The sequence below is a fragment of the Spinacia oleracea genome, chromosome 2, assembly GCF_020520425.1.
Source record: "Spinacia oleracea cultivar Varoflay chromosome 2, BTI_SOV_V1, whole genome shotgun sequence".
In the NCBI taxonomy this organism is placed as follows: domain Eukaryota; kingdom Viridiplantae; phylum Streptophyta; class Magnoliopsida; order Caryophyllales; family Amaranthaceae; genus Spinacia; species Spinacia oleracea.
Window position 1 is genome coordinate 76129891 of NC_079488.1, and position 24158 is coordinate 76154048.

At 37.1% G+C, this 24158-nt stretch overlaps 2 protein-coding genes across 2 annotated transcripts; one reads left to right on the plus strand and one right to left on the minus strand.

The window, feature by feature from the left end:
- The first annotated feature begins 1403 nt into the window (after positions 1–1403).
- LOC110799099 (tRNA (guanine(37)-N1)-methyltransferase 2) lies at positions 1404–9358 on the plus strand. Its single transcript, XM_056837055.1, has 12 exons — positions 1404–1559; positions 1955–2059; positions 2281–2378; positions 3267–3371; positions 5146–5206; positions 6466–6541; positions 6754–7237; positions 7354–7422; positions 7535–7666; positions 8280–8386; positions 8744–8818; positions 8909–9358. Exons 2-12 carry the CDS (start codon positions 1965–1967, stop codon positions 8975–8977), a joined length of 1371 nt encoding a protein of 456 aa, XP_056693033.1. The 5' UTR covers positions 1404–1559; positions 1955–1964; the 3' UTR covers positions 8978–9358.
- Positions 9359–18922: 9564 nt separating this feature from the next.
- Positions 18923–20400, minus strand: LOC110799093 (uncharacterized). The gene is made up of 3 exons (XM_022004295.1): positions 19803–20400; positions 19510–19688; positions 18923–19327 (listed from the first exon to the last, which is right to left on the minus strand). Exons 1-3 carry the CDS (start codon positions 20398–20400, stop codon positions 18923–18925), a joined length of 1182 nt encoding a protein of 393 aa, XP_021859987.1.
- Positions 20401–24158: the final 3758 nt, after the last annotated feature.

Below are 24158 nucleotides of genomic sequence, written 5' to 3' on the forward strand. Positions count from 1 at the left end.
GACAAAACTTGTTGTTATTATATTATAAATGGTACTCCCTCCATTTCTTTTTTATGTATCCATTTGGAATCTAGTGTGGTTTTAAGAAAATTGGAATATTGGTTTGTATGGGTATAAGTATAATGATTGGGTGTAAGAGATTATAATAAATAAAGGAGTGAGAAAATAATAAAGAAATAAGGTAAGAGAGAGGAGTGATAATGATGGGTGATAAAGGAGGTGAGAGAGTGGGTATATGGGGAAGGGAAAAGAATTAAAAATTATGGGTGGGTAAAATTAGGTGGGAATATGGGTAGAATCTTTAGGTATTTTGGTAATTAGATAGAAATGTAAGAGTATTTTAGGATAAAATGTATGTCCAAAAATAGAATAGATTCTAAATGGATACAACAATATGAAACGCTTAAAATGGAAACGGATACAACAAAAAGAAATGGAGGGAGTAGTATTTATTAAATGAAAATGGTATGTTTTGAATAAGAATGATACTTGTTAAATAAAAATGGTACTTGTTTCTTTAAGAAATGGTACATTTTTTTAAAAGAAAATGACACTTAAAAAAAATGGGACATTAAGTCACTTTCTCTCTCCTATTTTCCTGTCATTTCCCTCTTTTTTATTCATTATTTTTATCCTTTTCCGTTTGTTCTATTCATTTTGTCATATTCCGAATCTGTATATTTATTGGTGCGAAATTACCAAAATGCCCTTCTGTGTGTGAGCAAATAGCTCACAGCATTCCGCTTCTCCGTTCTCGATTTACGTCTCATGTTAAACCAAAAGCTGAACTATTAGAGCGCCACCTAGGATTACTAATGGTTTCGGCCAATGAAAAAGAAGATTTCTAATTTATTTTTGAAGTAAAAAAATCGAGTGCCACGTAGATAATTAATTAGGTGCCACGTAGATATTTAAATTACTTAATTAATTACTAATATATACAATTCCATCCAAAATCAAACGCTCTAATAATTAAAAAATAAAATCTAAAATAAAATTCATCAATAATCAAACACTAATCTAAAATAAAATTCAATCCAAAATCAAACATTAATCCAATATTAGAGCGCCACGTAGGAAATCTAATGGTTTCGGCCAATGAATAATAAGACTTCAAAATTATTTTTGAATTAAAAAGTAGAATTCCACGTAGATAAATAATTAGGTGCCACATAAATATTTTTATTAATTAATTATTAATATGTCTTACACACAATTTCATCCAAAATCAAACACTATAATAATTAAAAAATAAATCAAAAAAAAAAACCAAACTAATCTATATAAAATATAAAATATAAAATATAGCAGTTGATATATATAGGAATTTTATTTTAACGTAACAATTTAATATAAACCGTGCATCCCGGACTAAAATCTAGTTTTTATTTATTAGGAAAAATTTATACATGAAATTTTAGCGGGTAAACTATTAAGAAAGAAACGCAGCGGCAACTGCCAGTGAATGAGTGCGCTAACCCCTAATTTCAATCTGAAAACAGCACCTCAATCCCACTTCCAGAGTTTCTTCTTCCCAACTCCGCAAGCTCTTCTTCTGTGTAAGACTTCTCTCTCCTCTCCTTTTCTATAGCACACTGGAATTTTAGGTTATTTTCCCGCACCCTTTTCCCCAAAATAAATACTAGTAACAATTATTTTGATATTTATTTCCAGTTTGTTTAGCTATTTTGATTCAAATTCATACATTACACTTGGTATGTCTGTATATATGATTGTATTCTCCATTACCAGATTTGAGATGTGTTGTAGTTCTAGATATAACTATGTGTATTTCCATGCACACTAACTGTTCGATGAAAGTCCTCAATGGGGTTGTCATGATTTTTCCGGGATTCATTTGTTAATTCGAATTTAATTGGATGGTTCATAATTTGTTGCTTTACTAAATATCTGTACTTTCTGGAATTCATGTCTGGATATGTGGTTGAAACAGAGAATTAGAGATGCTGGATAAAAGTAGTTTTGATGTGAAGTTTGATCTTTGGGCGCTTAGAGTCCCTCGCGAAATCTGCAAAACCGCCACTCGAATACTTGACGGGTATGCTGATGTTTTATGTTTTGTCGAAATTTATTAAAGTCTAGTATTCCTCCTATAACTATATCCTGCATATTTTGTTTTGCATTCTCTTCTAAGTGATAGAATATACACCGTAGGTTCGTTTATGCAAGAGCTTTGGTTAATACAATGTACTGTTCTTTTCGTTTGCACTACCTCTTTTCCGTGGCTAAAGTTCCTGAATGACCTTTTTATTTATATAGATACTTGTTGGATAGGCCTCGTGTGAAGCCTGTAGCTGAAGATCCAACAACTGAAAAAAATCGTTACATGATATTGTCTGAGAAGATACAGAATCAAGGTGATGTGTTCTAAAGCATAATTACTTTCAGATAGAATTTAGCCATATTTGTTTTCTCTTTTGACATGCTATTTTTTTTGTTGATAGATGCTATGCTGTTTATCTGCATAGTTATCCTTCTGTTTGCTGTTTCTTTTACAACTATGCAATTTTCTTCTCCAGCACTTGGCAGTGTCTGGTGGTTGTAAAGGAACTTTAGCTGCCTTATTTGTTCAGACGTGTTTATTTTAAATTAGTAATGTTGCTTTACCTTGAACTCTATCAAAGTATCAAGCTAATGGTCATTCCGGTTAGCAAAGAATCTACCCTAACCATACATGCTTTCTTGGTATTAAGTTTTTTTGGCTTTTTAAAAGCTGTCCTTTAGTTTGCCACTTAGAGGGGTGGCATTCTTTATGTAGAGCTGTATCTGTCAGAATTATCTATAGTCTATACCATCACCGTAGTGCCTCTAACACTCTAACATGGATCCTGTTTGTTTCCAGTGAGGAGGGGTTATCTTATCTGATAAAGTTGTGGAGAGGCACTTTTAGCTTTAAATTTTAAATCATGAAGAGGCTGTTTCCTTACACGGTTGATCTGAAAGGAAAATGTGACCTACTACATATACAAACTAGAAGTATATGATCTTGGAAATTTCCTGCTATTCAATACAACCGTAAGCTGAAAAATTGTCCTCCAGAGACTCCTTCATTTTTGTTGAGAAAGGATGGATACCTATGATAGGTCGTCTGTCTTAATAAGCAGATTTGAGATGATGCTTTTTTACTTTTGTGATTGTTCTCCGATCTGATTCTTAGTAAGAATAACAAAGTGAGTGCTTAATCACATGTGTACCTTTTTCCTTCATAGCCAGCTCTCATGGATGAATATTGTATTGCTGGACAGATTTGTCTGATATCCCTGAGAGAAAGCTTGATGAAGTCCGGAAGCTTTGTGAAATTGAAGTAGTTCCTTATTCGTTGACCCTTGGCTATTCCTATTGGGGTGCAGGTCAGTTGCTTGCTCTCCAGATATCACAAAAAGTTTTGTTTGATTCTTTTAAAATTTCCTGGTCTATCTATAAGCTACTTTTCATTATGCTTTCCCATTGAGGAATTTGATGTCTTTTCAGACTCATCAAGCATCAGTTGTTGTGTCTGGGTGTATAATTGTTTCCTGTGCTTTCTGTAGTGCTCCGGCTTCATGCAAAATCTCATTGTACTTAGGAGAACCTTTATTCTGTGTTACAAGTGTTTACAAGGCTGAATATGAGTGAAATGAAATTTTAGGAATTCAGATGGATTTAAAGGTGTAGTTGTGAAATTTATAGTTTGTTTTAAAACAGTTGCATTAAGCAAGAGAAAGGAAGACAGAAGAAGAAAAAAGGCAGGTAAACTGCCTGGGTGATGGCAGGTCTGAATGATCATGCGGGGAAGTTGCTATTTGATTCTGGTACTTGAGTGTGGAAATGGCAACTATTTACAGTGAACCTAACATCAAGTGCTTGCATTATTTTTTAATTTAACTAAGCATACATATGTAAAATCGCGCTCTTCTTTGTTAGATCTGTGTGTCTTATGTTAGGGTATTTACATATTATCCTAGAATCACTACTGTAAACGATATTACCTCACACGTGCGACAACACACCCTTTATTTCATTAGTCCACTCTTTATGACATGTAGCAAATTCGTTAGCACTGGTTAGATTATAACTTTGGAATTTGTCTTGCAACCACTACTCCGATATGACCTCTAGTGACCGTTGCAATTTAATATAATTATAACTCAGTACTATGTCATACACTATGTTTGGAAGCAAATGTGGAAGAAAAGGGAGGGAAGGGATGGTGTGAGAAAAGAAAGGGAGGGAAGGGATGATGTGAGAAAAGAAAGGGAGGTGAGGGAGGGAAGAAGTGAGCTTGCACTTTCCTTCCAAATCTTTCCGACTTGGATGCATATGGTTAATTAAAGAGAAGGAAAATTGATCCTTCCAATTCCCTTCCCTTCCATCTCCCTCAAGGCCTCAAGTCATATCCATACAAGGGAAAATAAAGTCCTCACTTTCTCTTCCCTTCCTTCCTCTCCAAATTACTTCCAAACACACTGTTAAGGGGTGACCTTCTTCTTAAAGATTAAGGTCAACTTAAGTTTCATACTTTCGGAACTTGATTTTAAATGTTATTTCATTTTCCAATCATTGCTCATTTTGATATTTAGTAGGGCTTTATTTGAAGAATAGTTTTATAGTTACCAATAATATGATGTATTCTTTTAACAAAGTGAATATTGTAGGATAACCAAGGGAGAAAAAAATGGTATACATAAGGGTCAAACAGCAGTGATTATAAAGAATAATGTAAAGTCGAAACAAAGTACTCTATAATTTGAGTTGTTCAACCGCTGGCTTTATACTTGAGTTAGAACCTTCTGAATTTTAAGACAATGTGTAAACATAAGTCGCAATTGGTGCAATGAACAGGGTCAAGATTTAGCTGTAGTTCAAAATCACCTTTAGAAACAAACTTCTGGTGTTAATAATTTGTTTGAAACATTGCAAAGGCTGGCATGCCTGTTAATTTTTTTTTTCCTGATTATGACTTGTTTGCACAAAACTCAAACAAGTGTTCTAGGACTGTATTTGTGGTGGGCGTAGAGCTTATGGTAAAGTTGTATAATGCTTCTTTTGTGGTGGTTTCTATGAAAGTTAGATGTAAACTGATGGAATTTTCTTCTGTACTGTTACATTAAGCTCTTTGCTGATTCACATGTAATTCATTTGCAGATCATATATTGAAGCAGATTCTGCCTGCAGGAGTTGAGGTGCCATCATCGTTTGAGACAATAGTTAAGTATTCAATCTATTCCAGCTTTTCTTAGAGACATTGCTTTTGCTTCTTTGGCTCATTGGACTATCTAACTACTGCAGTGGCAGCGGTGCTTCATCAAAATTAAAAGAAAATAGAATTTGTAGACAAATGACAACCGTCATCAATCATCATGCCTGATTGTCAGTTCTCTTGGGACCAGTGTTACCAGATTCGCAGGTACCCCCTGCGAATCTCGAACCGGTTCGCCCGTACCGAATCGGGTTCTCCGGCGACCCAATTCACTGTGGTTCGCGAACCATATCGTTGGTATTGTCATGCCGAATCCGAAACCCTAGTTATAGCTATTGAAGGCCAGGGAAGACAAGAGAAGAAAATATATGTGGGGGCTTTTATTTGGGAAGGAAACAACATTTATCTGAGTATTAATGTATGAGTATTAAAATAAAATCTTGAACAATTTTGGTTCAAAAATCCTGGAAAAAAAGAGTTTCAAACCCCTCTTGCGAACCTAAAACCAGCCAACCTGCAAATCGCGAACCCGAAATCGTACCCCGCATCGAAGCGAACCACGAATCAGGTAACCCTGCTTGGGGCTGATGAACATGATATCTTAAACCCAAATTAGGTTTAATAATGAATACAGTAGATTACAACTTGCCCATGCAGTAAATGACCACCTTCCTCATATCTAATTTTCTCGTCATTTTTGTCTTTTGCACACAAGTTAAGAACTCTTAAAAAGTGATCCAGATGGCCAGATATCATCATTAACTACCTGCAGCGATGGCAGATGATTATGTTTGTGTTTACATGAGGGTAAAATATGCATTTTAGTATTTTGCACACAAACAAGAACTCTTAGACCCAGATACTATCATTAAGTACCCTTTTTAGTGTTGGTTATGGATTTATATGAGGGTAAAATAGGAATTGTATTCAATCAGCACTTGTAAAATGATACTCCATACTTAGTAGATCAGAAAAACCGCCAAAATAACATTTATTTCCAGATTAGAGGGAGAATTTGAAAATCATTAAATACATGCTTTTATGACGGCAGTGGCTTACACTTGAGGTTTTCATAAGAGTAATTCAAACTTAAGCATTGAAAATGTTAAAGGACAATTACGAGTATTTTGGAAATAATAACAGCTCTTGAATGAAATTATATTAGATCAAAAAGAGTGTTTGGATTTGTTCTTGCTATAAACTTGTTGGCTCTTGCCATGAGCTCGTGATATGTATATTGACATTTTTGTTTGCTATTATTATGCAGGTCATATTGCACATCTAAATATCGCCGATGAACTACTTCCATACAAGGATGTTATCGCAAAGGTCATTTATGATGTATGTGTGCTAATAACTTGACATTCTTGTGGGGTATTAGTGTAGTACTGTGTCCTTGCTGTTATTATCTATGCTTAATGAGATCATTTTCAATGAAAAAAAAACTGGAGAGCTTCTTGCATATTATCTTCACTGTTTAGGTCAATTATTTTTAGCAATGTTCTCAATTGGTTCATTTTCACTTGACACGGGGTATTATTTGTTATCTGCAGAAAAATTACCCTAGAGTTAAAACAGTGGTCAATAAAGTTGGCACAATTACAAACGAGTTTCGAGTTCCAAAGTTTGAAATCCTTGCCGGTGACGATGATATGGCTACAGAGGTGAAGCAATATAAGGCGAGATTCAAGCTTGATTACAGCTTAGTCTATTGGAACTCAAGATTAGAACATGAACATATGAGATTAGTTTCTCTGTTCCAAGCTGGAGAGACCATTTGTGATATGTTTGCTGGTATTGGTCCATTTGCTATCCCAGCAGCACAAAAGGGGTGCTTGATTTATGCAAATGATTTAAATCCAGATAGTATCCGTTTCTTGAAAATAAATGCAGAAATCAACAAGGTCAATGATTGCATCTTCACGTACAATATGGATGCGAGAAAGTTCATGTCTCAATTAATGACTGTTCTTCCAAATGCTTCTGATGATTGCAGCAGAGAGTCTAAAAGTGAAGCTGATGATAGAAATATAGAAGGTAATACTTGAGAAGCACTAATCAGGTTTATGTTTGCAGCTGAGATTTTATTTTGTTACTTGCACATCAGGTAAAATAGTTACAGAGAAAATTTACAATAATTCCGGATCATGCAGGAGGCAGTAGCAAGAAGATTGATCCATCTATCAGTGCTGCCAAAAGGCCCGCAGAATGTTGTCAAAAAGGTATATAGATTTGGTGATATGGTAGCATGGCCTTATTGCACAGCACATTCATGGATTCACCTATACTATGTGATATGTATAGCTGATGTTCTGCTTTCCTGCTAAACTACAGAAACACCTGATTCTCGCAACACAAAACGTGGCGCTAATAAGAGGTTGAGGGGTTCTGAACCTTCTGTGAAACCATGGGAGCATGTTGACCATGTGGTCATGAATTTACCCGCTTCTGCATTGGAGTTTCTTGGTAATACTGCTCTTACCTGAAAATAATGCATTAATTTCTCACTTCTTAAAGTTGATACAAGTTTTCGATTCTTGAAGTTCCTATTTCATGGTGAATCTTGTTAATAATATGCTTACATATTGCCTTCCGATGAGACATTGCGTTGGAAACTATAATTACCTTTGGAAACACTCAGTCGATGTTAGCCAGTCCCTCCCTTCTTAATTGTTCTACCTTTGACTCTTTTTCTTGCTAGAATAGTGAATTTCAGGAACTAAGTTTTTAATTCATGTTCTTGATTTTTTCCATCCGCATATACAAGCAGAGAACCATGTTATGTTGGATTTTTTACTAGTTTCTTTTTTTGCGCTTCTATCTTTTAGCTCAATGACTGAGTTTCTGTTTTCGTTTTTGCATAAAATCTAAAAAAATAATTTAAGCTGTTTAATTTACATAACTATCAAGTTTCCCATTCCTCATCAGATTGCCAAAGGCTCGAAGAAAAAAAAGAGTTATGAGTACATGAAATTGAGCTGATAATAAAGATTAAGAGAAAGAAAGTTCTTGATAAAGTTTTTATATTGCTGTTCCCTTATGGTAGCAAATTATATGATGTGTGATCTCTTCTTTTCAGATGCTTTTAAAGGTCTGATCTGCCGAAAATATTGGAAGGGACTTCTGCCTTTGATTCACTGTTACTGCTTCATCCGGTCAAGTGAAACTGAAGAGTTCATAATTTCAGTAAGCCATGCTCTCATATGTTCTTCATCCCTAACAATCTAACACTCCTTTATGTTTTCTTTTTTCTCTTCCTTTTGGGATTGTGAATGGTGAAAGTAGTAATTCCCTTCTACTAATTGTTGTAAGCCGAGTAAAGCTGTCTTATTTATGGATTTGATGAGGAATTGCATTCTTAATTTTAAAATTTACCAGAAAGGAAAAACCCGTGAATGATAAATTTGTAGTTGAAATGCATTGTTTCCAGACTAGATTTTGTGATAAGTGTTAATTTTAATGTTAAAGTTAGCATCATTTTTCTAAACGATACTCATGCTAGGCTTCAGATTTTTCATTTCACATATTTGAATAACTTTGCAGGTGGCTGAATCTAGGTTGAACGCTAAGATAAAAGATCCAGTGTTCCATAGGGTTAGAGATGTTGCGCCAAACAAGGTTAATTTTTCATTATATTGCTTTACCAACTTTTCCAGGCACTCTTTTATCTATGGATCTTTTTTATAGACTTGTTTGTTCTACATACAGGCTATGTTTTGCTTAAGTTTCAGACTCCCCGAGGAAGCATGCCTTCACGAAGAAGCTGTTGTATCCTGAAGTCGGGTTTACCATGGTCTTACGAGAGTTGCGACTACTTCTTCTTTACGTGTCCTTGAATTTTATGTTGAAATCTATCTTTGTTAACCCAAGTTTGTGTACTTCAAATATCTATAGTAACCCTGATTTAAGAGACATTTTGATATGAAAAGGCATCACAGATTCACATGTTTAGGTTTAGGTTTGAGTTGAGTTTATAAATTGAAATTAACTTTTGTCTGTATTGGTTACTTTATTTCATAGTCCAAAGTATCAATAATATAGAGCTTTGCCCGGTCAATCTCCATGATTGGAGAGTGAAACATATTAAGGGGTATTTTCGTAAATAAATTGTCAAAATATACAATCTATATATTTAATATGATTTATTAATTAAAACAATTTTTTGATTACATAAACTTTAGTGATTAAAATCTAGGTTATAAAATTTTAAAGATCCAAACTTTAACAAATTTTATGGTGGTTTGTAATCATAGGATCCCAATTAAATTATCAATTAATATTGAAAAACGAAACGAAATCTAATTTATTCGTAATTCAACAAATTAATTATTATTACAAATTAGGTTGCATAATTAACGAATTTAAACCTTAAAATTGTTAAACATATGCAGTATGTCAATTATTAATTCAAGATTTACATACAAGATTCGCAAATATTTAATTTAACATCATAAAAATTACAAATTTTGCATTCGAAAAACTAAAACCTCTGAAAAGTCTTAGTTAGGTTTCGAATTTGGGAATTCTGGGTTCGACGTTTTAAAATGTCGTTTACATGCGGAATACACTGTAAAAACATATGATTATGATCATTATTAACAAAAATGAAGAAAATCATGCAAACAGATAATTAAATAATCACATGAATTTGCAATTAATTACACCAAATTAATTCACCCTTTTAAATCTTTACAAGTTTATAAAATTTAATCCATGTTAACCAAAATTGATTATGCAATTAAATAGAGGCTATGATACCAATGTTAGGTTATGAACAATTATATTTCCGTTTTCGGCAATATTTCAGATTCCGACAATATTTTTTTATTTCCGTTAATATTTTCCGAAACGAACCATATTTCCGTTTCCGATAATATCTTCGATTTCGATAATATTTATATTTTCGTCATTAAACATATTTTCGACAAATATTCTTTCTTTGCCTTTTGATGATCTTAGCTCCCACTAGAACCAATATCCATCATTTTCGAATGTCCGTAATTAGAGTATTTACTGAATAATATATTCATCTAAATACTTGATCCGTTCACGTATATTTGTGTGACCCTACGGGTTCAATCAAGAGTAAGTTGTGGCATTAATATTATTAATTCCACTTGAACTGAAGCGACCTCTATCTAGGCATTCAGATCACTTGATCGCACTGAATAATTAACTTGTTTAATTAATACTAGACCGCATTTATTAGACTTTAGCATTAAATGCATTAAATTCAAACTTGGACCAAGGGCATTATTTCCTTCATACACAACGACTGTTCTTCACAATGACTCTGCTGACACCGGCGGTAGGCTTCATCCCCAGCTTCAATATAGCTTTTCGGCTCTTCTTTTCACCTCTCCTTTGTGTTGACCTACCGCTAGAATCAAGTACCCCTCTAAACAAACAAAACTCGTGAGCATCTAATGAGTGATGAAACATATTAAATTCAAGCAAGGAATTTAACTTATTATTAACAAACAACATGTGAATCAAACTCTACCAGATAAAGTAGCACTTGCTACTCCTTATTGATCACTGTGACTATAATCTGAATCATAGATATTATCATAACTACTACTGAGTACACCAATCATATGGATACCAAATATATGCATTTCTATGAGCAATTTCAATTGAATCTCCAATTTTTTATATCAATTAATCTGAAACACAACTTAGTCAATTTATTTTAACAGGAAAAGGAAAACAAAAACAAAGTTGTACAATCCCACTAAGACCTCTATTCATAACATTCTGCAGATATTACTATGGAGAATCGAGATGAATAATATCACCATATGACCATTGTAGACATCTACTTTTGTCCCCATTCCCGAAAGGGAAGGTTCGATGATGAGAACATAAATCTCCACTTGACAACGCATCTCCTATAAAATAACGAATCTCAATCACCCTTTTCATTTCACCCGAAACCTGCTATTTATAGAAACCTGCTATTTATGGAAACATGCTAAAATAGTAACTGCCGTAATGGGCAGTTGTTAAAAGTGGCAAGTCATAAAAGATAGAAACCTGTCAGAATTAGGTGTTGCACTCCAACATAAATCCTGAATGAGATAGAAGTTGCGAGAGAATCCTATTCCTAATACGATTCGAAAATAAGAGTTACGTATTAAATTAAAATCCTAACGAGCCTAGAGTTCGTAACGTGCCCAGACGCATCCCGTCATAAAATTAATACGCACCAAAAGACTCGATTAAGTCTCATACACTCCGGATTCTAAGAGTCCGAATCTGATAAAGAAACGGCCCAGACCCTATTTTCAACGCCTGGCTCTGGGCGCCGAAATCTTTGACGCCCAGCCCTGGGCGCTGAAAATACCTGGGACGTGTTCTTTCCTAATTCCTCGTGGATTAGAGTTCTACAATTCTATCTTTCCACGAACACTTTTCTATAAATATAGCCCCAAATTCGACACAACACACAATTCATATTCTGAGTATTGACTCCAACCCCTAAGCCTAAGCCTCACGCTGCGAAATTGATCACGCGTTCTGTCGCAATCGATCCAAAAATCGAACAGAACGTATCCTGTCCCGTAGTTTGAGATTCGTTAAATAAAAGGAGAAATAGCAAAGTCAAATTGGTTAGTTTTCTGAGAACCGTGACGCACCTCTCAAGGGTGTGTCGTAATGTGCCCCTTCGCGTGATTTAATTGCTTTCCTCACCTTTTATGAACTGTTAAACTAATTAAATCTGATTGTTCTATCACGCCTAATAAAGATAATATTTTGGGAAATTGGATTATCATGCTAGGTCCCTTAAAACAATCTAAATCAGATAATCCCGCTCGATCTAGTATTATATGTTGCATATTGTTAAAATCAACTCAGATTAGTTTAATAGTTAACGCATGTCCCTTCAATTATTTATGCTGAGCTAGTAAGGATATCCTACCTCTGGAGTTATCAACGAGCGAGTACTCCTCTCGGTAGTTACAGTCCCCCGAACCCTCAATCTCTACCCTGCGGGTGTACGTTGAGAGATCCCCACACCAGGGATCACAAGGGAACCTACGGCCGTCGTGGTCAAACATAATTGCACTCCCTTTATGTCACGATAACCGGGTTTTGTCAGTTTTTCTCATTGTCGTTAAAAAATGAATGACGACTCCTATATTACTAGTCAATTGGGTGTAAACTCACAGGAAATCCAATTACACTTGATTTGACAAAAAGAAACGTCACACCCACGAGGGACGAGGTCACGCATTAGCCTCGTGCTTTTTCGACCCCCTCACAACCATCACTATTATTAATAATTTAACTACTTAATAATATCACCATTCCAATATAACATACTATAGTAGTAATATGAGCAACGCTTCATAAGCACTCTGAATTTGCTAGTAGTAGCACAATTAATCTTCTCTTCTCAAAGAGAACCTTAATAGCTTTGGCTTCTTAAGCACATAGATTATGTCAACATCAAGACTATCTTGTTTTTAACCGTTCTCTACCTTCACCTTGAGTTATGGATGTGCTCTTCCCACACCCATTTCTAAATCAATGATAATCATAATCTCCTCAAACCCGGTAAATACAAAAATTAGGAGATCCTATGATCATTAAAATTTTCAAAACACTACAACATCCTTTTAGCTTTCTATCCTTATGTAACTACAAAAATTGGGAAATATCTAACACACCAATGTTCCTATTTGGCTAAAGAAACACCATCAGTCCATCACTATTAGCTACAAAGAATCTGCTACACACTAACTTCGTATGAAATGAACAAATAAAGGATGAGAAAAATAATGAAGGGAAAATCGAAAAGAGTAGATCAACACATCAGATAAAGAAATAGAAAGAAAAAGGGAGAAGGAAAATCTTGCAACCAATATGAAGTTTTAATTACCCAAATTCCACTTATTAGGATAGGAAATTACGAACTGGGTGAATTCGCAACCACTATTAAAGTTGCTTAAAAACCTGCAAACTACGAACTTTAAATTACCTGAAAATAAAAATCTATAATCAACCAAAATAATTTTAACGTAAACCAGAGAATTTTTTTTTAAAAAAAATAGAATTATTGCAGTCAATTGAATCGTAAATTTCTCGGTTGTTTCGCTATATTTTTCCTTCAAAATTTAGAGAAAAAGAAGAAATGGAATTGTAGAGCAAGCTTGGGAAATAGAAAATCGTTCAATGTAAATTGGTAATTGTATCCATCACGCGTCGACCTCACCGCCTCCAAGAAAGCCATCATCTTCGCCGTCCTCGGCGCCTTCACTCCCACCTGTTCCCAAAAACACCTCGCTGGATTTAACACTAAGTCCGCCGAACCAAAGGCGTCGATACAATAGCTAATAATCGAAGCTCTAATCATCACAATACTACTCCGGTTAAAAAAAAGGAAATTAAGTCAATATAAAATATAAATCACAAACTCAGATCATCAAAACTACAAATTGATTCATCACCCACATTAATCAATACCCGAAACAAATAAAAAAACCAAGCCGAAAATATAGAGCAAATAATAACAAAAAGAACGAGGCTCTTATCATCAAAATTACTCATTAGACCCAAAAAGAAAGCCATAAAAATAGCAAATTAAATCAATCTAAAATATAAATCACAAACCCATATCATCAAAACTACATATTGATTCATCACCCACATTAATCAATACACAAAACAAATAAAATCAAATCAAAACCAAAACCAAAATACAGAACGAACGGACTGAGCACATTATATTGGCAAAAAAATCAACATACCTGAGATAATTGCAAAGATGAATCGAACATGTTGCAGAAGATGAAGAAGATCAAAGGAGAGGATCTGAGGAAGGAGAGAGAAAACACAGAAGATGAAGAAGATTGAAGAAGAGAGAGAAAACGGGAGGAAGGAGAGAGAAAAAAAGAAGGAAAACGGGAAGAATGAGAGAGAAAAAAAAGGAAAGGAGAGCGGGAAGGGTTGACCGGTTGAATGTAGTCTTGTATAGAATAGGGTAGTTTAGTCTTTTTGCCTGGGGACACGAAAAGTGGACTTAATAAAATGTCCCTCCCCTCTTCCCTTGTATAATAGAGATAAGACGAAAGTAAGGTATTGAGTTATTATTTATGGTAAAAAAAATTGATGGTGGGTTAATTATTTAGTATAGTAAAAAGATGATGTTAGTAAATGTGGGACCGCAAGAGTGAGAGAAATATTAATATAATTGGAAGTATGGACAATGACATGCCAAAAATAGTAAGTGTATACGACCGATTATGAGAAGTGTATCTTTTGGTTAAATACGGAGGGGGTACCAAAAAGTATGTACGTAAGAGAATATTTGTAATAAGGGTCAAATGCTCGTAGTATTGATTCATATCATTTATTCATGTGGAGCTGTTAAAATGGTTACTCGAATGGAGTTTGGGTTTGGTCATGTCGGGTCTCGGGTCATGATCCGGTCGGGTCATGTTGGGTCAGTTTGTCACCCGGGTTCAGGTCGGGTTCGGTCAGGTTGATTTCCGGTCGAGTCATGTCGGGTTATTTTTTCATTTCGGGTATAGGTCGGGTTCGGGCCGGAGCTTATTCTGGTCGGGCACAATTCCGGGTTCAGGTCTTATCGAGTTGGGTTTGAGCCGGGCTTGTAATAGTTAATTTCGGGTACGAGTCAAGTTCGGATTGGATAATTATCGGGTCGGGTTAAAATTGAGGTAGGGTTCAATTCACTCTCGGACACAGGTTAAGATCGAGTCTGATAACTATCAAGTCTAGTCAAGTTTTTAACCTATAGTAATATTCTCTTATATTGTCAAAATTAATGATTCATTTATTTCAAATTTGAGTTTTATTTAAACCAGGTCGTCGTGTGTTTTTATAAAATTAATACTCCCTCCGTCCCGAAATACTTGACCTGTTTTCCTTATTGGGTCGTCCCTTAATACTTGACCTGTTTCTAAAAATGAAAATATTCTAACAATATTATATTATTTCTCACTCCACCCCTATTAACCCACCTACCCCCTACTCCATACAAAAAATAATTAAAAATTCAACCCCTACTCTCCCCCAACCCCACCTCTTAATCCACCTCCCACTAACTACATTAAAATAATACCCCACTATCAACTACTACCTATTAAATTAAATAAGTCAATCAAGTTTCTTAAACTCTGTGCCAGTCAAACAGGGTCGAGTATTCCGGGACGGAGGGAGTACATATATAAAGTTAATATGGGATTAAGAGTCAATAATCGATTTGGTCACCTCAACATTTTAAAGCGTAAAATGTATAACTATACTATTAATTAAACATACGCGAAACACATGCATCATGTATGATTTTACATACTAGCAAATAGGTTAAGTTTGTCAAAATAATATTAACTTGATTTAAGTTACTATTTGGTTAGGTCAATGACAAGTCGGTTTGTCAACAGGTCGGGTAGAATCAGGTAAAGGGTTATCATGGGTCGGGTCAATAATAGGTTTCATCGGGTTACAATCGGTTTTGAGTTGACATCGCGCGGGTCGGATGTTGAATCGGGTTCGGGTCATTGTCCGATCGGGTCAATTGTGTTATTGGTTATATTTCGGTCGAATGTCGGGTTCAAGTCCTGGTCATGCACTAACGGGACAAAATCATTCGTCCGTTATAACGGGTCGGATATGGTCGGGTTATGGTTTTCCTGTTTCAACAATATTTTGGATTCCGATCAATTTACGATCCTTACAAATACTGGTCGATTCAGATGGAATTCTTAAATCGGGTCAGTTTTTTACGGCTCTATATTCATGTCATTTTTTTTCTCATATACAAAATCATATGTTTTTTTTATTCAGAAGAGGAAGCAAAACTTCAAAGAAAAGAAAAGTACAGAACTAGCAGAAAGTAAACAGGCTATGGGGGGATGAAGCGAGGTAAGGCTACCCCCCTTGCATCCTCCTCTAAAATACGAACTAATGCTGTAGGAATTGAGTCTAAAACGGTGAAGCATTCCTCCTGTGTGACACCTTGGTTGGCCAACCAATCGGCCGCTCTATTACCCTCGCGATATACATGCATTATCTTTACCTTCCAAGCTGGATTGATGATCAGTTGTTTGCATTGGTTTATCCGATGAGCACATTCTCCAGACCCATTAGCATCGAGCTAAAGAGTTTGGACACAGGAAAGATTATCAACTTGGACTACCAACTGCCGAATCTGAAGGTTCTGGGCTAGCTCCAATCCCCTACAAAGAGCTAGGAATTCCGCTTTAAAAGCGTTGCAATGACCAAAATTAGCAGAAAAGTGTCGTAGTGAAAACACCCATGTGGTTGCAAATGATCGCCCCTCCACCTGTTGGGCCAGGCGAGCCCCGTGATGCACCATCTGTGTTAAGGGTAAACCACCCTTCACTTGGAGCAATCCATCTTATAAAGTTCTCCTCTCCTTGTCTGACATTGGGGAGGCACGCTAAGGGATCATCAATGCTGCTTCTAGTTTCTGCATATCTAACCTGCAGGAAGGCACCATAGTCCACTGGGGGGGGGGGGGGGGGGGCTCATTTCTACCAAACATGATGTTATTCTCCACCTCCATAACCACCAAAGTGTGACCCCAAATTATGTGGCCCAAACAGGAGCTCCAGCTGGATCAATGAAGGCTAAATTATCACTTACCCATTGAATAATATCAGTATTATGGAAAAAGTGGGGCATGTCAGCTGGTCCTCCCACTTTCTTCCAAACCATGCGTCAGCACGGCAATCCCTGAGAATGTGCAAGTTTGTCTCTTCACTTGCATCACAGATGAAACACTGTGGATTATCTGACATATTTCTCTTGTATCGATTTGCATTCCCCATTAACTTGTCATGACAAGCAAGCCATAGGAAGGCTCATATTCTTTGCTGGACTGGAGCATGCCACACCATGTCCCATATCTCATTATCTATGTCATCATTCTCATTTCTAATTATTCGTAGTGCCGATTTTATAGTGAATTTGCCCTTAGAAGCTTCCTTCCAGTATATAAGATCACCATTACTTTGGTCTTCCTGTAACTCATGTGCCTGGATTAATTTTAGCGCTTGTCGTGGTAGGTATTGGGTAAAAATTTCCCATTTCCACCCCATTTCAGGCTTCAACAGTTCCCCCACGGTGGCTCCAGCAATTTCAGTGGGTATTGGTTGGGTTCTAAGGTCATAAAGGGGTGAATCGGATGCCTAGAGGTGGTCCCAGAATAACGTAGCATTACCATTGCCTACTGCTGACCTTATGCCATCCCCCATGAACTTTCCATTCTTTGTGATCCCAGCCCATACATTAGACATACATTTCTTAGCTTCAAACATATCTACGTCGCATCTCCCTTTACAACTATAATACTTATACCTTAGTACACGTGACCACAATTTGTTTGGTTCAGAGAGTACCCTCCATCCGAGTTTAGTCAGGAAAGAGGCATTGGCTTATTTGGCTGAACGTACTCCTATTCCCCCTTGCAGAGACGGCTTTAGCAGGGTTTCCCACGAAATAAGATGTACACCTCTTTTATCCTCCGTACCTCCCCAAATGGACCTCCTAGTTTTCTTGTCTATGTCCTCACAAATCGACCTTGAGATTTTTGCCGTTTGCATAGAATAACAAGCCATGGTTGAGATGGTTGATTTGGTTAACAGGATACGCCCCGCCAGAGAGAGGTACCTTGAATTCCAACCAGTAAGCTTGCGGTCAATCTTTTCGCAAAGATGGCTAAACATTGCCTTTGTCACCCTGCTGGTAAGCGTTGGCATGCCTAAGTACTGCCCAAGATCATGAGTAACAGCCATTCCAAGTGTGTTGCCAATTTCTGTCTTGTCTGTCTCCGAGACATTCTTTGAGAAGTACACACAAGATTTGGCCACACTAACACGCTGGCCCGATGCCAACCAAAACTTGTTGAGACATTCTTGGATAATATATGCTTGATCTAGACTAGCTTCCGCAAAGAGGATTATATCATCGGCAAAGAAGAGGTTGGAGAGTGCTGGTCCATCACGGCTAGCTCTGATTGGTTTCACTTGTTCCCTCACAATGGCCTCCTCGATGGTTTGATACAAACTCTCCATACACATAACAAAAAGATATGGTGATAGGGGATCACCTTGTCTTGTTCCTCTACTAGGTGTGAAGCTTTGGATGGGTTCCCCGTTCCATAAAACTTGCATCGCAGCAGAAGTAACGCACTGCATTATCACATTTATTAACAACAATGGCAAGTTCATTTGCATCAAGGTGTCTCGGATGAAGGCCCAGCGTAGACGGTCGTAGGCCTTCTCAAAGTCAATCTTTATAGCCATGTAGCCTTTAGAGCTTTTTTTTCTTCTCATAGTGTGAATAACTTCCTGTACTATCACAATGTTATTCGTGATTTGTCTCCTAGGAACAAAGATGGCTTGGGTGTTAGATAAGAATCGGCAAGATTGGTTTGATATAGTTAACAATCACCTTCGTTATGATCTTATAGGCCACGTTACACAGACCAATGGGTCGGAATTGGGAAGCTAAGTCTGGTGAGTCAACTTTCGGTATAAGAACGATGAAGGTGTCATTGAGGTGTTCTGGTAACCCTTTCCCTTCCAGTACATTAATTACCAAGTCATGGACATTTTTTGCAATTAGATTCCAGTTCTTTTGGTAAAATAAAACCCGGAACCCATCCGGTCTAGGTGCTTTCAACGACCCCATCTTCTTGATTACCACATCAATCTCTGCTGTAGAGAAAGGTCAGTTGATTTGGCGCCAATCTCTCAATGAAAGTTCTGGGAAGACATCCTGTGGTACAACTTGTAAGTTGCAATCTCCTGCTTCTGTGAATAGATCAGTGAAATAATTCACAATATGGTTCTTAACCAACTCTTTCTCGTACAACCAATCCCCAATTTCATTTTTAATAGCAGTGATTTTATTTTTCCATCTCCTGGCAATAGTACTTAGATGGAAGAAAGTTGTATTCCTGTCGCCGTTCTTGAGCCATTCAACTCGGGATTTTTGATACCACATAACTTCTTCCCTGTCAAGAATCTCATCAAGGTCATGGCGGAGTTTGGATCCTAACTTGATTAGTCTCCTATCATGCTTGAGAGAGAGGGCTCGTTGAACACCCGCAATGCGCGCCAACAAAGTTCTTTTCTACTTAAAGATATTACCAAAATTGTCTCTATTCCAAAGTTGGAGGTCGGTTGAGAGCTTCTGGAGGGCAGTGGGGAGCGGGCTGCTGTGATCCCACTTTTGTTGGACAAAGTCTAGGAAGTGTTCGTGAGTAAGCCATGCGGCTTGGAAGCGGAAGGTGGATGGACTGCAAGGGGGCAAACCCCGTTTGGTGAGATGAAAAGGGGACTGTGATCCGAGTGGACTGCCGGGAGATGCTTCACTTTTGCCGTGTTGAACCGCACTCCCCAGTCACCATTACACAGTGCACGATCAAGACGAGCACTCTTTCTATTTTCAGGCGTTAAGCCTCTAGCCCAAGTATGTGATGCCCCTGTGAACTCTATTTCCAAGAGCTACAGATCATTAATCCACTCATTAAGTTTAGCATACATTCTGATGGTTTCATTGCAAGTGCTACTTCTTTCCGATGGGAACCTTGTGTCGTTAAAGTCACCTGCAATCATCCATGGTTTATTATGAGTAATTGCAAAGTTACGAAGATCGTCCCACGGTTCCTTTCTCTTGGTTGGGTCTGGGCTGGCATAGACCACAGAGAAATACCATGGGGCTGCCCCCACTCTTGTTATGTTCATTGTGATATGCTGGGAGTGCTTAATGATAGGTTCCACAGAGACACATTCTGGTTTCCAAAAAACCCATATGCCCCCGCTAAATCCCACTGCATCAACTCGATCATGGCCGTTATATCCGAGTGCTTTGGATATATTTATTGCTTGTTCTCCCCCCATATGAGTTTCTACGAGAGCGAGCACATTTGGTTTATTGTCACGGATAAGTTCCTTGAGTGCTAAGATAAATTCACGGCTGCCTGCTCCTTGCACATTCCACACTAGGCAAGAAATAAGTAACAAATCAGGGGCTAAGTTAGGGTGTCTATTTGACATGGAGTTAGGTAGGGATGGTAACATGGACATATAGGCTTGAGTGATCAACCTTATCAATCGTTGGGATTCATTGGGGAGCATCACCGTCACCACTAGCTCTGGTGGTTCCAGCTGTGGTTCCATCCACGAGTCAATTCGTATCTCCATCATATTGGCCAGGGGGATCGTTGTCACTAAGTATGGTTGGTCTAGGAATCTACCTAAACATAGTGTCTTCTCCGGGGGGATTTTCAGTTTGATGGCTTCGAAGTGTGGAGGGCTTATAGGGTTCATTGTAGGTGTGAGTTGGGATTGCTTGAGGGGGGGTGATGACATTGCTCAGAGATGGCTTCTGGATTGCATCAAGGGTAGTGGCTCTGAAGAATAAGATTTCGTTTTCCTTGCCTTGGTTAGGGTTAACTGGTTTTGGATTAGGATTCTTGGGTGGGCCGTTGATGTTATTGGGTTTTAGGACTTGGCTTGGACTATTTTTCTTTTCTTGTTAAATTCTGGCTGGAGGCTTATTGGGAAAAGATTTGGAGGAGTCCTTATTTAAGGTACCTACCTTAAAAGATAGATTTCCCTTAATTGTGGGGATATTCTGTTGGGAGTTGATACCCAAATCAATTGTTTGAACGGAAGTAATCCCCTCTTCAGTCTCCATATCTTCGTTGACATTCGTATTCCTATTTTATTCCGTAATTCTTTCCCCAGAATCCTCATTTTGACCGTTTAACACTAGAAACCTTGACCCTAGTCCCCCTTTTTCCGCCACCGGGATATTCGTGGTTGACTTCTTCAAACTTCCATTGTTGGTGTTCTCCCTCACTGTTTCCGTTGCCCCATTGGAACCAATTTTTCCATTCTGTTTATCCGTCCTTGGCAGTCGTTTGTGAACATGTTTTTTGACTAACATCCAATTGCCACAGTCTTCATTTTCTTCCGGCTTATTCAGCCGCGCTGCAGGTGACAAGTTGATGTTTTGAATTTTTTCATTGAGTGCCACAGACTCGCACTGAATAGGTGGTTGTAACTTAGGGCAGTCATCTTCATTGTGGCCAAAAACACCACAAGTATAGCACACCATTCTAATCCCGTCGTACTGAATCCTCCAAATTTTCCACCTGAGCCAAAATTTAGATAAGAGCAGTTTGGAGAGATCAATTTCTACACTCAGTCTTGTGAATTTCCCTCTTTGCGCTTGTGGAGTGTTTCTGTCTATTCGTATTACTTTACCAATCTTGGAGCCAATTTTAGCCAGAAACTGCATATCAAAGTACTCAACCGAGAGGTTTGGTATGCGTACCCACGCTGTGAGGACCTTAATGGGGGCCTCGTCCGGAATGAAATTGGGGATCCATTTCCGAATTGTTAGGTAGCAATCATCAATCATCCAAGGACCTTGAGTGAGCACAAATTATAGTCTGCTTCATTAGTGAAGCGAGCTATGAAGTACTTACATCCAATGTATGTGAGAGATAATTCGCCCCTGATACTCCATTTCTTTTTGAGTTTTCGCATTAGTCCCATGTAACCGAGTTTACCATCAAACATTTTGATGATTAGTGTGTTTTTCCAAGGTCTTCTCATTCTCTTCTTCTCTTCCTTGGTAAGTAGGATCACTGGACATCGATCCTCATTAATCAATTCTTCAGGGGCAGTGTCATCATTTGAAACATCGTCCTCCTCTTCTTGGTTCATCCCTCTTTGGGACAATGCAAGGGCGTTAGATTCTCCTCTTAGCATGTCTCTGAATGAAGGTGGTTGTCTAGCAGGAATGTCTATCGTCATGTCCTCAAGGGTGTTAGTCTTTGGGGTTCCATCTACCTGCGCTTGAGGATTACTGGTAGCGTCTTCCAATTGTGCAATAGGAGATTGATTCCTGTCAAATATTAAGTTTGTAATTTTTCTTTTTGGTTTCTTGTTTGATCTGGTGATCTGATCAATTTCTTGATGGGTTTTGCTGGTGTCTTGGGTTTTCTCCATAGAGAGATAATTTTTACTCTGTATTAGTATAATATAATTGATGTGGTATTAGATGCTGATTTGGTGTTGAGTGTTGAATTGTTTCACAACACTAGCTAATTAAGCAATGCAACTTCATCTCTCTTATATACAAAATCATATGTAGTACGCAGTATCTAACTTTTGGCATGTGAATGATCTAAACTCGAAGTTGTACGATTATATAATCCCCTCTTGTGAATAAACACGTAAGTCACAAAAATATAATTGGTCAAATTAAAAGTGCTCTGAATCTGCTAAATAATAACCAAGTTTTAGGCCTTATTTGGTTCAAATTATTTCAGGACCTTATTATTTATTTCAGAACTTACTATATCAGATTAAGTTAGAAAAAATAAGTTCATATCATGTCAGATCAGATCATATTATTTTTCAGATCCGATCTATATATGCAGATCATGTCCGAATAAGAACCGATATGTCTAACCACTTTGTCTAGATCAATCATGTCCAAATCAGAACCATATATTCAGGTCAAAACGTATATGTCCAGATCTTGTCCGGATAAGAGTTAGTATGTCCAGATCAGAACTCGGTCATATGTCAAGATTAGGGATGTTGACAAGCCGAGTCGAGTATTTGGCTGTTCGAGCTAGGCTTGATACGAAATTTCCGAGCTCGAGCTCGAGCCGAGCTTAAACGAGCTTTCATTTTCCCTGTTCGAGCTTGGCTCGTTTAAGTTTTTCACCTTTCGAGCTTAGTTCATGAGTAGCTTGTTTAAGTTCTAACTCGTGTCGAGCCGAGCTATATCAATAAAACGAGCTTTTTCACAAACGAGCCTTGATAAATGAGCAATACCGAATTTAAACAAACATATTAATAAATGAAGGAAATTTTGGTATTTACTACTTAAAAATACACCATTTTTGTATTTACTGCATTATGAATATTTTATTTTAATTACTACCTTAAAGTATGTTTTTGTTCGGGATCACTACCACTTTACAGTTTTCTCATTTTAAAATTAAGATTTAAGATATCTCTTTCGTTTCTTAATTGTTTAAAGTGATTCGAAACAAAAGCATACTTTGTTAGGACTTACTAAAGTGGTAGTGATTACAAACAAAAGCATACTTTGTTCGGACTTACGATTAAGAAACGAAAGAGATATCTTAATAATATTATTTTAAAAATTTAAAAAATAACCAATTCAAATACTCCGTAAGTTTTTTTCATAGTATATATACTTACTAATACTATTTTATAATCTTGTAAAATTAAAATATTCTAAAAATCGAAATCTATCAAAATAATTGCAACTTAGTTTGAACCCAAAACTCAAGCTTGAACGAGCTTTAAACGAGCTAATAAACAAACATGGATGAGCTTATAAACGAACATGAACGAGCTGCTCACGAGCCGACCACCAAGTTGTTCGAGCTAGTATCATTTATTAAACGAGCTTCAATAATTTGTCCAGACTCGTTTATTTATTAATGACCGAGCTTTGACCGAGGTTGTTTACAGACATGTCAGCTCATCGACATCCCTAGTCAAGATCAGAAATCAATCTATCCAGATCATAACCGATCTGTCCAGGTCTCCAAATCATGTTCAAATCAGAACCCGTATGTCAAAATAAAAATCGATTTGTCAAGATCATATCCAGATCAGAACCGATCTATCCAGATCATGTCCAGATCTTAACCGGTATGTGCAGATCAAAACTCAGAAGTCCAAATCAAAATCGATAGATATGTTTAGATCATGTCTAGATCAGTTTCCTTATGTACAGATCATAATTGATATTTGCAAATCATTTCCTGATCAGACCCATATGCATGTTCAGATCAAAACTGATATGTCCAGATCAGAACAGATCTGTATAGATTATGTTCAGATCAGAACCAATATGTCCAAATTAGAACCGAATATCCAGATCATACCCGATATGTGCAGAA

What these genes read in the sequence shown, in the direction of transcription:
- LOC110799093 (XM_022004295.1), bottom strand. Translation starts at nt 20,400, where the DNA reads ATGGAGATACGAATTGACTCGTGGATGGAACCACAGCTGGAACCACCA. An exon ending in TAAACCATGGATGATTGCAG is followed by an intron (nt 19,689 to 19,802) that starts GTGACTTTAACG and finishes TCTTGGAAATAG; the next exon opens with AGTTCACAGGGGCATCACAT. An exon ending in TTTTCATCTCACCAAACGGG is followed by an intron (nt 19,328 to 19,509) that starts GTTTGCCCCCTT and finishes ATCTTTAAGTAG; the next exon opens with AAAAGAACTTTGTTGGCGCG.
- LOC110799099 (XM_056837055.1), top strand. Translation starts at nt 1,965, where the DNA reads ATGCTGGATAAAAGTAGTTTTGATGTGAAGTTTGATCTTTGGGCGCTT. An exon ending in TGAGAAGATACAGAATCAAG is followed by an intron (nt 2,379 to 3,266) that starts GTGATGTGTTCT and finishes ATTGCTGGACAG; the next exon opens with ATTTGTCTGATATCCCTGAG. An exon ending in GAGATGTTGCGCCAAACAAG is followed by an intron (nt 8,819 to 8,908) that starts GTTAATTTTTCA and finishes TTCTACATACAG; the next exon opens with GCTATGTTTTGCTTAAGTTT.